General features: G+C 43.0%; 1 protein-coding gene across 6 annotated transcripts in view; it reads right to left on the bottom strand.

The window, feature by feature from the left end:
• LOC118343370 (granule associated Rac and RHOG effector protein 1-like) overlaps nt 1–16,895 on the bottom strand; it is a 31,979-nt gene that overhangs the window by 4,082 nt on the left and 11,002 nt on the right. For 4 of the 6 annotated variants that reach the window (XM_035682157.1, XM_035682158.1, XM_035682160.1 and 1 more), the window contains exons 2-11: nt 14,529–15,996; nt 7,378–7,590; nt 6,513–6,653; nt 6,158–6,253; nt 5,735–5,896; nt 5,362–5,520; nt 3,444–3,541; nt 2,806–2,931; nt 1,555–2,651; nt 38–115 (exon numbers count right to left, since the gene is read on the bottom strand). In XM_035682157.1, coding sequence (XP_035538050.1) covers nt 38–115; nt 1,555–2,651; nt 2,806–2,931; nt 3,444–3,541; nt 5,362–5,520; nt 5,735–5,896; nt 6,158–6,253; nt 6,513–6,653; nt 7,378–7,590; nt 14,529–15,032 — 2,674 coding nt within the window. In that variant the 5' untranslated portion in view covers nt 15,033–15,996. The remainder of the gene's footprint in view (nt 1–37; nt 116–1,554; nt 2,652–2,805; nt 2,932–3,443; nt 3,542–5,361; nt 5,521–5,734; nt 5,897–6,157; nt 6,254–6,512; nt 6,654–7,377; nt 7,591–14,528; nt 15,997–16,895) is intronic. The other 2 variants (XM_035682162.1, XM_035682161.1) reach the window with 2 other exon arrangements.

Genomic DNA, 16,895 nt, shown 5'->3' with positions numbered 1-16,895 from the left:
ATTGGCCAGTTGCTGCGCGGGTTGCTAGGGCGACGGATGTGCTGCACCTGCCGTTTCTGCTGCATGGCCTGACTGACGCCGGCAACGTAACGCGCAAACTCGGGGTCAGAGCCAACTGTGCATGGAAAGAGAGGATAAACACAACTATGAGTTTCTGACATCCTCAGCTTTTCTCTTTCGCTCCCTGGAGCTCAGTCCGTTTAGCCAGACTGTCTACCATAGCAGAAAAATCACAATGGGCATAAGTCAACCCAGCACAATAGGCCTCGACTGCAATCAAAAGAGTCTGCTGCACTGTAAAAATAGCAACTGACAGAGGCTAAATTCAGCATAAATTGTCAACTTACAGTGGCAGCTACATGCAGGGGAAAATAGCTGCTCACACTATCTGACCTACATTGATTATGTTACACAGACCAGGCTGCAAAGTTTGCTTGAATGGTTACAACATAGGTTATAAATAGTAATAAATAGTATCAGACTGTTTTATTACACACTGCAGCATGACATGATACCTGCCCAACGACAAGCCAATCTGTCATACAGAATGCAGTAAATAAAGCCTAATAAACATAGGTTGAGTGTAGTCTTGCCTTATTATTTCCTTGGAATTTGCCGTCTTGACACCACTTCGGAGTGCTTTGGCTAAAGACTACAACCAGCAGGGACACCATTTATCCTCACTGCCATTACACTGCTTTACTGTAACGTAATGATGTTGCCCTAAGTGAATGATAATAATCTTTGTACAGTAGTCCATTCATGTTATCACCTGATACCTGCAAACAAACTTTCTTTTATAGGACAATAAAGATTTTAATTTAGATCAGTAACTTTTTATATGTCAGCTGGATACCCACTGCCAGCATCTTAATGGTTTCAACTGGATGATATGGACACTTAGGGTAAGTTAGGACACCCAAACGCTATTGAGTATTAGTCTCCTGGTATAATGAATAACTAACTAATAACTGCATTGTTGGTCATAAAAACATTGCTAAGCTGCTTCTGAAGGCTTTTTTAATAACGCAACGATGTCAGCAAAGCTCCAAGCTTGGCCCTCCCCCTCACACTGCTGACATAACAGTCTGACACTGAGGAGCATGGGAGGTTGAGACCAACACTCCTATTTGGACAGCTCTTCGTGACGAAAGAGATGACAGGCCATACCTTTATAAAAATGGTGCTTGGAACAGTAACAACTATCCTGGAAGATGTACAAGGTCCAATATACAGGATGATGATTTGCAGAGAAAATGAATGGCATGCAGTTTTGTCTGTTAATATCCAATAACACTACCTAGTGAACAATATTTGAATCCCAAGCTCAATCTGATTGAAGACAAGAAAAATGATTAAGCCACAATCAACCACAATTCAGCCATTATCCACTTATCTGGACAAAGGATGACACACTGTATCATCTCATACATAAATGGAGTGTGAATGTGCAGCTTATGTCTTATTTGTCTGTTTGGGGGTGAACTTTTAATGAACCTGCTGCATAACGTCAGTCTCGGCACACCTCATGCATAAAAGTAAGGTGGATCTCACCTGCTGGGTCGAAGGGCAGCGTGTCTCCCAGGACTCCAAACACTCCTTCACTCTGGTCCCTGTTGGGCCAAGTATTGTTGCGTGGCCCCTGCGGCTTCTGACCCAGCATCTCTGACATGACACTGTCCATGTAGGTGCTAACCAGGCCCAGACTGTACAGATCTGAGCTCAGATCCGGCAGTCCAGGAGACCCCCACTGCCCTATTGGACCCAGGGGTGACAGCCCTGCTGGCGGGCCTTGCGGTGGAGGCTGTTGCCCAGAGGTGCCGAGCCACTTGCTTGCCACTCTTTGCTGTGGCAGGACCTGGGGTGGGGTCTGCTGAGGAGGAAGCTGGGGAGGAGGTGGCTGCTGCTGACTGATAGGCTGCAGGAGGTGCTGGTAGTACTGCAGGGCCTGTGGGGAGGGCTGTTGTGGTGGAGGAGGGGGCTGCTGTTGTTGGGGCTGTAGTTGTTGTGGAGGAGGTGGCTGTGTTTGTGGCTGAGGCTGCTGCTTCTGCACCGCCTGGGGCTGGGGTTGGGACAGGGTCTGAGCTTGGGGCTGCAGGGCATTGTGAGAGATAGACTGAGAAGTTGGCGGAGGTCCACTTGGGGGCTTCAGCTCAGCGGGGTTTGCAGAAGCCACAGAGTTCCTCCTCTTGACCAGGGGCGATGCCTGCTGGGATTTTCCCATGTTGAATCCTGAGAGAAAGTCGATGACATCCTGCATCTCTTGGTCCGTCGGCAGGTTCATCCCCTGGTCCTCGGACACTGAGCCGTTGGCCAGCTGGCTTTGCTGGGTAGAGTCGGGGGTGCAGGACAAGCTGCTCATCTGCAGGATGCTCTGTAGCCTCCCATCACTGTGGCCCAGGCTCTTGGCCTTATCCTCAGAGCTACTGGTTGTTAGCATGGTGCGAGACGGGGTGTTAGGGATGGAGTAACTGCCCCCACTATTAGAGCTGGATGAGACCTTCTTGGTAAACTTTGAAGTCAGCTTGGATATTGTTTTGGGCAATCCACTGGAGGTCTTGGAACTGGTGCCTGGAGGCAGGTCTGCCTGACCGCCATAGTCTGGGCTCTCCCGCTGCAGCTGTATCTGAATGGTGGGCAAGGCTTGCTCTCTTTTGAAGGGAAGAGAATAACAATTATTTAAATATTTTGGATTAAAAGTACTTATTACAGTTATCTGAATATACTCAACTAAGGGTTCTTTCACGGTTGTAGTTCGGGGGAATAAAATTATTAAATAATATTTATTATTTAACATTCACTTACTTTCTCTCCTTCCACCTGTTGATGTCAAACACTGCTGTGTACAGCACATCTACCAGACCAAGTGTCTTCTCAGGGTCCAAGCTCCGCTGGAGCAAGGACATAGTGGCTGGGTCCTCCTTCAGACACCTGAACATGACGGGACAGGACATCAACTACAAATCCAACACAATTATTTGCACACAAAAGCCCAGGTGCATTTGCTAAAGAGGTGAATACATGACATTTGATATTCAGAAACAAGAAATTGCTAATATGTACTATATATACAGGCAGTAACCAGACTCCCATTCATCTTCATTGTGTTGTGAAAGCCAGATTATGAGTTTTATATCCCCCTTTAGGGAAGCCTGTTAGTGTACACTGAAAGCAAGAATCAACAATTCATTTTGTTCTCTAATGTCTCTTCTCTCTTATCTGACTGTGTATATGTAACTTGCCCATTTAAGCTATTGCATTTACATTCTGTTTTGTGCATAAAACCACAGAATCAAATATTGGTGCATGTAACTGTAACTGGGTAATAATCCAAGTTACCTTCATATGTTTCATATTTCTCATCAAGACTTGGTGTGTTTAGTAAGTTAAACTTGACCTGTGAGTATTTCTAACCATATAAAAAAGGTTTCACAGTTGCTTACCATGTAGAGGGAACCTGGACCACCACCTTGGAACCCTCAAGAGTGATCTGGGGAGCATAGGCCTCCTTGTTCTCAATCTGAGCTGTATCAACAACCACCTGTTGGGACACAGAAACACACCTACATAAGCATCTCCTCAAAAAATCTTAAAATAAATAGCCATTTATTCCATTATTATGAATTCTGCTTGTGCAAGCAATGCACAAAAGTTTAGAGCATACTGTCTGTGGAACTGGACAACGCAACAAAAATGACAGTCTTGAAACAAAACAGACTGGTTTTACAGCCTTTTACAGACATAGCCAGAAGTCAAAAGCCTTTCATTGGTGTCTGGCATTAATTTCCCACCAAGCAGAGAGAGGCAGTTCAAGGTGAGGAAGCTGAAAGCATTCAATCAGCCAGTGACAACAAACAGGCTAGCCTTCCTGCTAGTCAAATTTATTTGCCAGTTCTTTGAAAGTGGCCTTGGCTCCTTGAGACCCACGCAGCTGGGTCACAAAGAGGGAGAGAAAGTGGGAGGAGTCCATTTCCTGTATTGCAGGAAGTTACCCTATTGTTATTTTAAAAAAACAGGTGTATCCTCGGAAACCCCTGGCTGCCCATGTGAGAAAGCCACACACGCACACGCACACGCACGCACACACATGCACACACACGCAGTCTGTCAGCCATGTTGAAACACATACGATAAGGTCACTGGGGGCAGGAAGGAGGAGGAACGGCAGCAAAGAGACGAGGTCAATGTCTTTGCTGAGCTCCGAAAGCCATGACTAGAAGGCAAAAGGGAGTCGCTGGTGCATAATGTTTCCAGGAACAACAACAGAACAGATGTGGTGATTCTTACTGTTAGTGTAGAAGGAACAAAATGGGGAGGGAAAAGACTGTGGTGGGGGTTACGGTGAGTGTATGATGAGTGTATGTATATGTAAGTGTTTTAAAAAGTGTGGGGAAGATACTATGTGTGAGTGTATTGTGTCCATGCATGCTACTGCGTAATCTTGAGTGGACATAGGCTCAGATAAGGAGTTAATGCAAATCACCCATCCATCATCCAGGGATTGTTTTACAGTGTTGGCAGGGCTGGATGGGAATACTCCTTCAGCTTGACACACACAACAGGGCAGACCACACAGACGAAATAAACATCGGAGCATAAACACACTGGTGTTACTCTGAGGAGAGTCCTGCTGCTGACCCTCCCTCCCTGTGACTCTGCTTTTCAACAGGAGGAGTGTGTGTGGGGTGGGTGTGGGGTGGGGGTGGGGGGGTCTGTTTGCAGACCCACCCAGGCAAGCCCATCCTTCAACCAGATGCTGCAGGAATGTTTCTTCTCTTTTGTGTCTCTCTGGTGTTTGTTTACACCTCTCGGCTGCCTCAAAGCAAGCGGACAGATCTCCTCATCTCCATTACAAATCTGACAAACAATGGGATGCAAGTCGCCAAACCCACGGACGCACAAAAGGAGCGGATTCGGTAACTTAAGCAGAAATGTCAGTGAAGTACAACAGGCCTGTTCACGTTAGCTTGCCAGCTTCTCTGCTTTGTAGTATCTAACTACACTGTGGTGATGGACGTTAACAAGAGCAAAGTATTGAATGAGGATCCAATAGAGAACTTTCTACACAACTGTTTATCATAGCATATCTTGCTCAAACAAGATTGAAAAATGTGCAAAGGAAAATCCAGAGCATGTCTGTAATAGAGAAAAACATCCTTTTACGTCCTTTTTCACTTTTATCTTTTAACAAATACTTGAACTGTGGCTTATGTCACGTTATGCTCACTCACAAGTTGTTTAGAGCCCAAAAATGTAAGCTGGAATTCAAAAACATATTTAAAACATCCCAGTATATCCATCTCTTTGATAAATACAGTCTTACTGTAGCCTTGTACCCTGGTCTTTAACATCTCTACTCACCAGACCAGCCTGGGCAAACAGCAGCTGGACGGCCGTCTTGCAGGCTCCTCTCCAACTGGATGGGCAGACTTGGTTGAGGACCTCAGTGACGGGAGAGTCGTCCCTGGGGGTCACTCCGTTCTGGCCCAGTGCCTCCTTAATGAGCTGCAACATCGTGTGCTGAGGAGACAAAACACAGTGGGCAGTCAACAAAGCAGTCCGCCTTCACGGTCTGCTAATGTTACACTACAGACCAGAGATTTCACTTGTTCACACATCTGCTGAGGTTATCACTCATTCCTTTTTTGGTAACTGACAGGGTAACGTTTTTGCGAACTAGGTTGGTAACTAATAGAAATAGTATGAAGCTGACCAGTTGAGTCGGGGACCATACCGTTTTCAGCTTGAGGTTTTCAGCCGCTGACTCGTTGAAGGACACTCCTTTGAGGAAATGTGAGCCAATCTGCACAGGGATGGTGGGCAGCTCGCATTGGATGGGCTGGGAGGTGGTCTGCATCCTGCCTGCCTGCTGGGCCTCTGCTTCACTGCAGCAGCCCTGCGAGCGCACACACACACACACACACACACACAAGCATGTAAACATATGCACATTAGTGCACACATGATGGAGACATGCAGCTATGAAAGAATAATTGCTGATCTGTTAAAAAAACAAAACAAACAGTAAACATTTTGCATGTGTAGATTTAAAGAATCATTAAATCTTTGGTTGTATTTTCCAGTTACACAATTGAAGATTATGCCTCCCTACATATCCTTCTATTAATCTTCTTAGACTTCTTGAGAGTGAACCCACCTGTAAGGCTGCCTCCACAGCTTTGGGGTTAAGAAAAAAGCCGGCCTTCAGTGCGTACTCACTATGGCCTAGGCTTTCAAGTGCTGCTTTGTAGGCCTGGAGATAGATAGAAAACATCACCGGCTATCAGTCCAACATTGATTCATCACCAACAACAGTTACACTTCACTGGTACAGTAATTTCATTAATGACATCATCAAGTTCCTGTTTATTAAAATCAAAATGGCTGTACTTTTACCAAGAAGTGATACTTTTCCCATAAATCCCATAGGTGGATTTCATTCTTAAAATACAGGAAATCTACAAGTCACTGGGATAACAGTACGTGATGTGGTCTTTGGGGTGATACTGTACCTGTAAAGCATTGTCAATCTTCATGTTGAGCTCCTTCAGCTGATGCTCAGGGATGTTTGTGTTGTTGGAGCAGAAGAGTTGCTGAACCTGGATGCCTGCCAGGCAGCCGTCCCGGCCCCTCTCTCTCAGCCTTGCCATGGCCTGAGGGCACAGCAGAGTACTGGGTCAAAGTGACAGCAGGGACATCTACACTACTACAGCACAATCTCACACATAAATGCAAGAAATACTTGAGAATCAGTGGATTGTACTGCAAATGTGATAGCTTATAAGGATGCATAGAACAAAATGTGTTTTAAAAAGGATAGGAGGTTTAATTTCTTTGCAATATAACTGATGAAATAAAAGTTTTGAAAAAACTGATGTTAAGCACTGGGAAATACATCTTTTTAAAGCATGTCTGTAGCTTATGACAAAAAGAGTCCTGGCAGCCTCCCTCTGCCTAAAAGGCCCCCCAGCACATTCTACCGGGGTCTATGGAGGCCTAGTCCCCTCCAGGGCTAACACTCTGCATGCCAGGGCTTAACAGACCAATCAACCCACCATTCTCCCCTCTGCTTCACTTTATACAACAAAGCTCAAATGGGCCAGTGGGACTGATTAGCCTGCGGATTAGTTTGGTCCTCTTACAAAACTGCCTCCTTTACATGGGCTGGGGGTTACAGAGGTACAGAACGTAACACTGCAGGTCTGAAGACAAAGTGCAGCCCAAAAAAGAGGAAATAGGAAATTGAGGCTGGAAATCATAAACGGCTGGCATTTCTCAGGAATGTGTAACAAGTCAGCTTTTCACCTCACACAGATAAACCACATATGTCCAAGGCCCAGACCAGGAAGAGTCCTGGGGCGCCCTGTAGCTGCATACCTGAGCTGCACCTTTCCATGAGCGGGAGGCTTCCTCCAGCTCTGTGAGAGGCCCGAGATCAGAGCTTTGGGAGCGGGCATTAGCGCAACGCTCTTGGGCCTGGGCAAGAGCCTCTGCCAGGCAGGATTGAGCCACAGGCTGCACCTTCTGCAAAGCCTGGGACAGAAACTGGAAATGGACCTGCATCACCGTGAGGAAGCACCGACCCAGCACCTAGAAAGACATGACAGAGATTACTGTAAAAGCATACCTCATTATCGTTCTTAACATGCTGGAGTAGCTGAGTCAGAATGTCTGACACACCAAACAATATGGATGCCTGCAGGCCAGGAAACTAACATGTATATCCACATGCCTTAGTGACTGGATAACACTCTGAATAACTGACTTCTTGTAATACTTAACTAACAAAACAACCTTTTGTTAGTGTTTTCTTTTTTACAACATGAGAACATAGAACAAAAGACTTTATTGCACTATATGGGTTAAGCAGGGAATTTCCTTGGAATGAGGTGCAGTATATTATTTATATTTTTTACAGAGTACAACATCTTTCAAAATAAAGGGAAGATTTTTGCTAACTAAACATGTGCATGTGTTTGCATCTGTGATAAATTGTGTGCTGTAAACAGATAAACATCTGAGAATGAGAACAATGTGTGCAGCAAGCAAAAGACAGACAGAGAACATATTGGACAGAATAAGTAATGTATGTGTGTGCTGTCGTGTGTGTGTTTGTGTTTGTGTTGTGTGTGTTGTGTGTGTGTGTGTTGTGTTTGTGTGTGTGGTGTGTCGTGTGTGTGTGTCGTGAAGAGAGAGGTCAGAGCTGGAAAGTAAGTCTGTTTATACTTAGAGACTGAAAATTGCAGCCAGACAACATTTGATGCTATAGATCTATCTAGTCCTGTAGAGAAATGTACAACATTGGTAATCATAGTTGAAACAGTTGTCTGTAGGCAAAACAGTTCGCATGCCAGAGGAACAGGGTAACTACTTGAAAAACACCATCCTTACCAAGACATGTGGTTCAGAAGTGTTCAAAATGTTTTCTTATCACTGTCTGTCAATTTATTCAATGTTTATCATATATTTTTTACCAATTTATTTTATATTATATATATTTTTATATATATATATATATATATCATATTTTAAGTGTGTAACATTTTGGAGGATCATATTTACAGAAATGGAATTTGAAATGCATAACTATGTTTTCATTAGTGTTTAATCACCTGAAAAGAAGAATCCTTATGTTTTTGTTAGCTTAGAACAAGCCTTTTCTATTTATGAGGCCAGTAGCCCAGAACAGATAGATAGAACACTAGATAGGGCTGTTTGTGGTTGTTTTCATGGCTAGTTTCTTCATTGCACAAGCACAGTAAAGCATGGGAACCTGCAACTATACCACTAGTTGCCACTAAATCTTACACACTGGTCTTTTAACAGTAGTTCTGTGTCTCTACTTTATTATAATTAGAAGTAATTTGCTCAAGTCAAGTAGTAATTTTAAATTTTTCTAATTTGAAAATGTTCTGATCTTATCAAGGAAAATGTGAACACTGACATATAAGAATATATTCAATTGCAATTATTAGAACACTGCTAAAATATTGATTGTTCCACACCTACTGAGATAAATGTCCAGGTGTGTTTTTTGTTTGGTGAGAGAAGAGCCCAGGCTTAGAGGTTGTTTGTTGTCCAGTTAGCAAAATAAGAGAAATAGGACACCACAGGGTCCACCGTGGTCACAGGGTTTTCTTTTTCAGGTAACTGCTGAAAATATCTCAAAGGGGGAAGCTGAGTTGTAAAGACAGAAATATGTTGCTGCTTTCTGATGCAGACAGGAACAACAGGACCCAGCTACACACACACACCAAAAGTAAACTGTGTAAATAACTAAAAGGCATGAAACCTCCACTTGTTGGAAGTTTCACTGTTTTTATAACAACGAAACAGGATGTGATGGCAAATCCATCACCTTCTTTGGAGTGTTCAAGTCATGACTTTCTGGTGGCTTTACCATTTTCATCTCTTTAATTTTGTCATCCCATGTATCCACTATTTTTTTCTCTATATATTTGCTAAAACAAAGTACTAGTGAGGACTGCAGGCAGTGCGACAGGAGAAGTCAGAGGGTCAACAAAGTCACCTTGAATATCTGTAGCAAATGACAAATCCAAGTATTTGTCAAAATATTTCACTCTGAGCCACAAATCTCAACCTAGTGGAAGACACGAGTGTGTGTAAAAAATAAAATAGCAATCCTTTGAATACTTTTAACAGAGATATTTCAGTATGGACAAAAATGGTGGACGCTTGACACTGCTATCACCAGAGCTGTGCTGCTACTAGCATGGCTAACAAAGAAAAGAAAAATAAATTTGCTGTAAAATGCATATCCTTAAACTCAGAACTATGTATAAAATAGGACAGATATACCGCCTACCGCCTACTCCGAGCTTACTCTGGGAGGCTTGATAAACACAGGCCCAGATCCAGTGTGCACAAGAGGAGAAATTCCTACGCCTGCTGTTGACGCTGAGCAACTCATCAAAGCTCAATCAATCAACGGAGATTTAGTGTGTATGCAAAGTCGACAAATAATAAATAACAGAAGACACAAATAGCTTGGTAATGAAGCTACATGTGTAGATACAAGCCAAATAATTCAAACTAATATCACCTGCAGTGTGTCCTAATGAAGTGCACAAAATTGCATAAACACAGGCTGACAATGAGATCAAATGCAACTCAAAGTGTTACCAAGTTGTCTGCAATAACCAAGTGAGGGGGAAAAAAATGAGGCCATGGCTACAGCTCGAGATAATGGATAACACATGTGATTGGCTGTGCAGTATCCCACACAGTCATGGAAAATATGAGAAATAAGAGAGCAGCAGAGCCAAGCCGACGTTGGGCCCCTCTCAAGCCCAAACAAGGCCAATCATGAATCAATCAACATTTTTACTTCCATTTTCTGAGAACACCTGCACTTTAAGTGCACCGAATCTACGAGAGCGGTGTTTCTGAGATATAGACCTCTTCTAGGGAACGGGAGTGTGAGGTTGTTATAATAACCAGATGGTCATGTCCTGTCTGATCTGCGAATAAAAAGAAACAGCGCACAGTATAATATCAGGGGTAAATCACTGTCTTTAGCTGGCTCACATCCTCTTGTTTTTCATTTATTTTTCTGGGTCTTGCCTTGTACACAATTATTCCAGGAAAACAGGAAGGTCACAGTTGTCTTGAACTGGTCACTTAGTCATTTGTACTCGACAAACTGAAACTGATTTACTGAGGCACACCAATTATGATCGCATCAGCTGAGTAAGCAAAAAAATTTAATTCTTTAGACTAAAATTGGTGCTCTTCTTTAAAAAGATCATAATGATCGGGTTATTTTTGTTTTCATTTTTGCTTAATGTTATCCTGACTGCCACACAATTGTTCATGAGGTTAGTCAGCAGCAGAGCGGTAGAAGCCTCATAAGTTTAAATCAAATCCAACCCCATTAACTATGTGCAATGTTTAGCTTAGTTGTTGTTCGGTGTCTAAACTGTGTTCAAACTTCAAAATTCCTCTCTAATTGTGTCTCTTTCTACAATAAACAAGTCAAAACAGCCAACGAACATAGCTCTTACAATAAATACACCATATGTCTCGCTGCAACTAGATGAAACTCTCATATGATATGACCACATTTCATGAACAAACCAGCAACTGTATAAAAAGAAGACAGCAAGAGTGTTTTTAACAGCTGAAGACAAAGGGGTTGTTTTTCCAGTCCGTTTCCAGTGTGCACTGAGGTTGGCTGAGAGAGCTTATGCAGTCATCTGACGGGGGCAGCCATGAAGGTCTCTCTGGTCGTGGGGACCTCTCTGTCTGCCTCTGGTCTTCGCTCTGTGGTTTAAACTCATAAGCTCTGCAAACGGCCTCTAAACAAACCGTGACATTTTCATGCATATTTGGCAGCAGAGTCACTCTGAGCAGCCAGGGAGCCGGGCGCTGATTTAGAGAAAAAGAGGTTTGTTTAGCGGACTCCACTGACCTGAACTTTTGGGGGCTCTTGGTAAAAAAAAGGGGGCGAAAGAAAGAAAGAGAAGAAGGAGAAGTGAGCTAGGGAACGCAGGGGGAAAAGTTTCACATTCCACAACTCCCCAAACACAGAAATGCATTTGGTTCGTTCTGAAGACCTCATAATACATCCAGCTGCCAAACAGCATTCCTCGACTCATGCAGACAAAGGAAAATCCCTTTTACAGTCACAAATACATACAAGAGGCTAAATTAGTCGCAATTATCACAAGCTAGGTCTACACAAGTTGAATTTGTGACTACAAAGAACGGTCTTCTGACATTTTACACTTTTTAATGTTGATACATTCATTTTCTACATGCATGGATTTCTGTGCCAAGGACTTATTTTGTGGCTCTCTAATTCAGTAAACCCTGCCATACAAAAGTAAAACAGAAAAAATATCTTATTGCTTCTACTGTCACCATGGTCTGTACTATGAATACAAACACATTTTGGGATTACAAGAAACCACTTATTGTGCCATTTAACCTCACTATTTTTGGTTCACATGTACCTGGCACATCATACTTCACTCTACCAACATAATATTATTGTGTACATGAAGTACTTTCTCAGAGTTTAATACAACTAACACTCAAATAAGGCCATTGTAAAGTAAAGTATTAACGTGTTTCCTTCTCTGCTTTAACAAATGTACCCTTTATGCCCGGGGCCAGACAGCAAGTGTGACTGCCAAGCCATGCGGTCTAAACTTTCACAGACTTGGGCTTCCTCTAATATTCATCTGTGCATATCCAAGACCACAGAGAGTCAGATTTACTGACTGCGGTGCAAAAGTGTTTCCTGTTTTGGGCTCAGCCACATCCACTGAGGTCCTGCAGCCCCTCCAGTGTCTCGGCCGCAGCCATGTACCCAGTCGCTGCTACATGCTAAAGGATTATGGAAACACTAATGACCCCCATTATTTTCGCCTCATATTGTAGTGTTTCACCTATACAGAGCCACCTGTGGCACACAGCTACGGGTTGGTCACAGGTGCCACAGAATCCGATATAAAAGGGGATTTTTTGTCTAAATTCTCAATTCTGCACTAAGTAGTGAACAGACTGACAGGTAAAATAGAGAAATGTCAGTGTAGTAAAGAGGGATTCGCCAAGGAACCTGTAGGTAAAACAGCGGAGTCTGAATGCAAGAAAGCAAACAAACTTGAGGTGAGATGGTGGTTAATATTTTAGGCCAAAGGACGTTAAAATGTGTAACTGGCCTTGGTTAAGCCAATATTTACATGTATATTGTAAAATATCTTTACCCATTTCCTATAAATATTTATGGTTTGTATATTCCTCTGTAGTATTTTATATACTGACCATGGCAAGAGGAGTGTCAGACTGGAACTGTTTTATAATATATCAGTAATAATATTAATAATAATTTAATAAGCAGAGGAGAAGGGGTAGGATATTTGTTAAGTGTATATCACTTGCTTCCTACTCCCTTCTGACATGTATGATTCAATTTAATTTGTTATGGAGAAATTAACAACTGAGCTGTTGCATATATCAGGTTTGACCTGTTCTCGTTTTTCTTTTCTTTTTTCTCTCATTGTATATTTCTCTCATTTCACTTTTGTTGTGATCTTATTTTTAGTGTTTTGTTGGCTTTTACATTTTACAAAATTCTCAATCAATCAATAATCTTAACATCTTGCACTATCCACTTCCATATACAACAATTCCAATTTGATTTTGGCTTTTTGAATTGTATTTCTTTGTAAGTATACTTATTAACTTCCCAGTACACCTGATATCAAGCCTGAATATGATTATATTTATTTGCTGCCAAAAGACAACAGTTAAGGATGCGGCAGGGAGTTCCACAAGCTCACAATTGTGTATTCAATGGAGGATAAATAAGCAGATGCAGTAATGATAAGGAAGGATGGGGTTTAGGCCGGGGGCTGTTTGGGTGTGACGCACAGCTGAAAATACAGCTACTCGATGCTGATGGCACCACATGATAGGCTGTCTATTAGGGCAGCACAATGGAATTACTCCGATAAATACTTCATTTTAGAATCACTATGTCCAGATCTTTTGCAGGTGCCCATTTCGAATTTCAAATGAACCTGTGTCTGAGGTCTGACAGTATAACCTGGCTTCATGAACCTCCTGACCTGGGGTTAAAGTGGGTCTGACACCACATCCTAGATTTCAAAGACAAGGAAAGGGGTGAGCAGAGGTTTCTATGACAACTATAGGATTATACACCGTTATTATTGCTAGTTACTTCTAGTTCTCTCAGCCATAAGGTCTGCTCCTCTCAACACAGTGCAGATGTAGACCCCTTTCTTGTGTGAACAGCAACAACCACAAATTAACCATTCTGGAATCAATGGTCAGACACAGGTGTGTGTGAATCCCTCTGTGACTTTTAGGAAAAGCTAAAACTTCTGTGATCAATCAGATCCGACAAAAGACAAATGGAGAAAAACAACAGTGCAAACGAGAGAGAGAGACATACAAAAGCAATTTGAGACAGAGAGGGAAAATGATTGCCACATCACAGCTGAGCCCTTTGGTTATTTAGTGCATCGGTCTCCAAATCCTCTATTAAACTCACATGAAAAACACCCCAGCTACGATGTTTCACATTTTACACATCAGCAAATTCAGTGCTGTGGAAAGATGGTGTGGTATTCAGAGTGACAAAAATGACTTTTCTTCTCACATCCTCAGTGTTTTTCACACCTCACCTTCAGATCCTGACACCAGCTTAACACTGGGCGTGAGAAGCCTATTTGAGCCAGGAAACACTGATTCATGGAGCTAGCCTTCTGACAGAGGGCAGCTAAGCATCTTAGCACTACTGCTAGAAGAAGAGTCATGAGTAAATGAATATGATAGAGTATGTGGTGTTCAACTATAGCGCCTTAGGTTGTGAGTGTAACAAATTTTTTCCAGGAAAGCAAACAGTGGACTTGAATGTTTTTTGTTTGGTGGCAGACATGAGACGGGGTCACTTTACTTAAGTCAACACAATGTGACATACAAACAACTTCAACAGCTGGTTGTAGTGAGATGGTGTGCGATTCCTTGTGAACACCTACCTCAACATCCTGCAGGCTGAAGTCATTCTGGTCTTTGAAGTTGGCGGCCCCGGCGCTCAGCTCCATCAGCATCTTGGCGATCTCAGGCTTTATTGCTGCAGTCAGCCTGCTGGCCGCCTCCATGACGTGTTCCTGCACGTCCTTCAGTTGCATAGCTGCTTTGGAATAGTGAGAGTTCCTGAACACACTGCTGAACAGGTCTGTGAGGAAGGCGCTGGCCCGGCAGAACACGTTGAGGGCATCCAAATATTTGGAGATGCCTTGCTGGATGTCTGCAACCGCGGTAGTGGCGCCAGAAGGAGGTGGGTGGCAGTTGCCAGGCATGCCCACCCCGGTGCCCATGGGCGAAGAGGCCGAGCAAGAGGAGGCCAGGGAGGCGCTCAGGGTCCGGCTCAGCTCAGGCATCTGGTACTGCTGGTGCTGTTGCACTTTCTGCTTGGACCCGCCGAGCAAAAAGCGACGCTTGTAGTCCATTTTACTTTCCTGCGCACTACAACAATACATAAGTGGTGCGACAGCACCGGAAGCTGCGGTTTTTAGTTCGTTTTTGCCCCGCAAAGTGCTCTTGTCCTTTTTACAAAAACAATAAACCCAACTGTCCTGAAACTGTTCAAGTTACGTAAAAAGACAGCTCAAGGATTTTACCTGCCAGAGGCTCATCTCAGTGTGCCTTGTAGAGAGGCAGCACAGACTTCGGTGAGGTTGGAGGTCGATCAAAAAGACTGGCAGGCTGAGTGAAATGCTTACATGCAGCCCTGCTGCAGATACGTCAGACCCAGCTTAAAAACAGCACAGACACACCTCCAGATTCTCTGTTTCCAGCTTCAGAAAAAAATATCATAATAGGCAAGGAAAAGTCAAAAACACTCCTTAGTTTACTTTAAGTGGTACTACAGCCAAGTTTTAAAGTGCATTAACTTTCCTTCAGAATGGGAAAAAAAAGTCCTTCTTCATACAGTATATAGAGTATATACACATATGTATTTACATATATAAAGTTATACCAGCCTGCACTAATAAAAGTAGAAAATCCTTTTAAAAGCTGAGAGGAAAAATGAAAATTGAATCCAAGGAAAATGAGACACTGGTCAACAGCACAGAGGGAAAATGACAGTAATAAAACAAAACAAAAAACAAGTACGTAAATGCTGGAATCAGAGGATGTGGTTTCGGCTCTTGTGCACTGGCTGGTTGAGGAGCTGTGGGAGGCGCAGGGCAGACAGATCCAGTCCGTCTCAAATCCTCTTCACAAAGCAGGGCTCTGCAGGCAGTGAGCGAGTGGCCAGCTGATAGCTCTGTCTGCCTGCCTGAAGTCTCCAGCAGCTTCCTGGTTTCTCCCCTGTCTGCTGGCTGAGGTAGATATTACTCACCGCGGAAACAAGTGTGCTTCCAGATCTCGCTGTTCTCCGCGGATGCAGATTAGAGCGACAAAAGCACAAATGTATCTGTAAGGCCTCTAGGTCATTTCCTAAGGGAGGAAGGGGCAGAGACACAGAAGAGAGGGTTAACATCACGTCAGAGAGGAAGGATGAGCTTCGTTTCAATTGTTTTACTGTTACACCCCCGAATAAACTGCCCTTTGCAACTCCAAACATAACCAATAGATATGCAACTCATGAAAATATTGACAAATAAGGTTTCAATTAAAGGTTTAATGACAAGTCTGAATGTTATGAAGAGTCAAAGGAAAATAATTTGTCAAATAATTAGCCTTTGAAAACAGTAGGTCTAGCAATAATTCATATTCTTGTGTAAAAACCTCACTGGCTGATCACACTGAAAGCAGAATTGAGGAAGTTCACAATAATTATTTCGCAATACAAAAATTGAGTAACATGAAGCCTGAATCCAAAAATAACGTATTATTTATAAGAAATGGCTGTTCCACTTGAAAACACAAGATGAACATGTTTGAGCTTGAGTCATCACATTTATATGCAGTCAAACTGTGTTTCTCTACAGTGGCTGACCACTGGCCAGAAATGGCCTTGTGTTTCCCTTTCTTGGGTCTAGTCTGTGGTGTGCATCGCAGTCACAGTCTGAAAAAATCTTTTACATTTATAAATTGGCTGGTTGTATCGAAATAAGGTTTCCATCTATGTAAATGATCTATATGATATGTATGCTGTAGCAGACAAAAAAATGCTATTTAATTTCAGTTGTAGAAATGTATCAACTGTTTGACTTCAACCCTCGAGTGGCCACGAGTGGCTGGTCCACTTCATTCCCAAATCATCACTGCATGTGTCTCGTCATTGATTAAAAAACATTGCCTCGCTGTTCGGGAACACGGTGATTGCACTCTCAGCTTGGCCCCCGACCAGAAGCTCGTATAAATGCCATCACTGATAAGATAGCAAGATTTTT

The sequence above is a fragment of the Morone saxatilis genome, unplaced genomic scaffold, assembly GCF_004916995.1.
Source record: "Morone saxatilis isolate NCDOM2014 unplaced genomic scaffold, NCSU_SB_2.0 Contig11, whole genome shotgun sequence".
NCBI classification, from domain to species: Eukaryota; Metazoa; Chordata; class Actinopteri; family Moronidae; genus Morone; species Morone saxatilis.
This window is presented reverse-complemented; position numbering and strand designations above follow the sequence as displayed.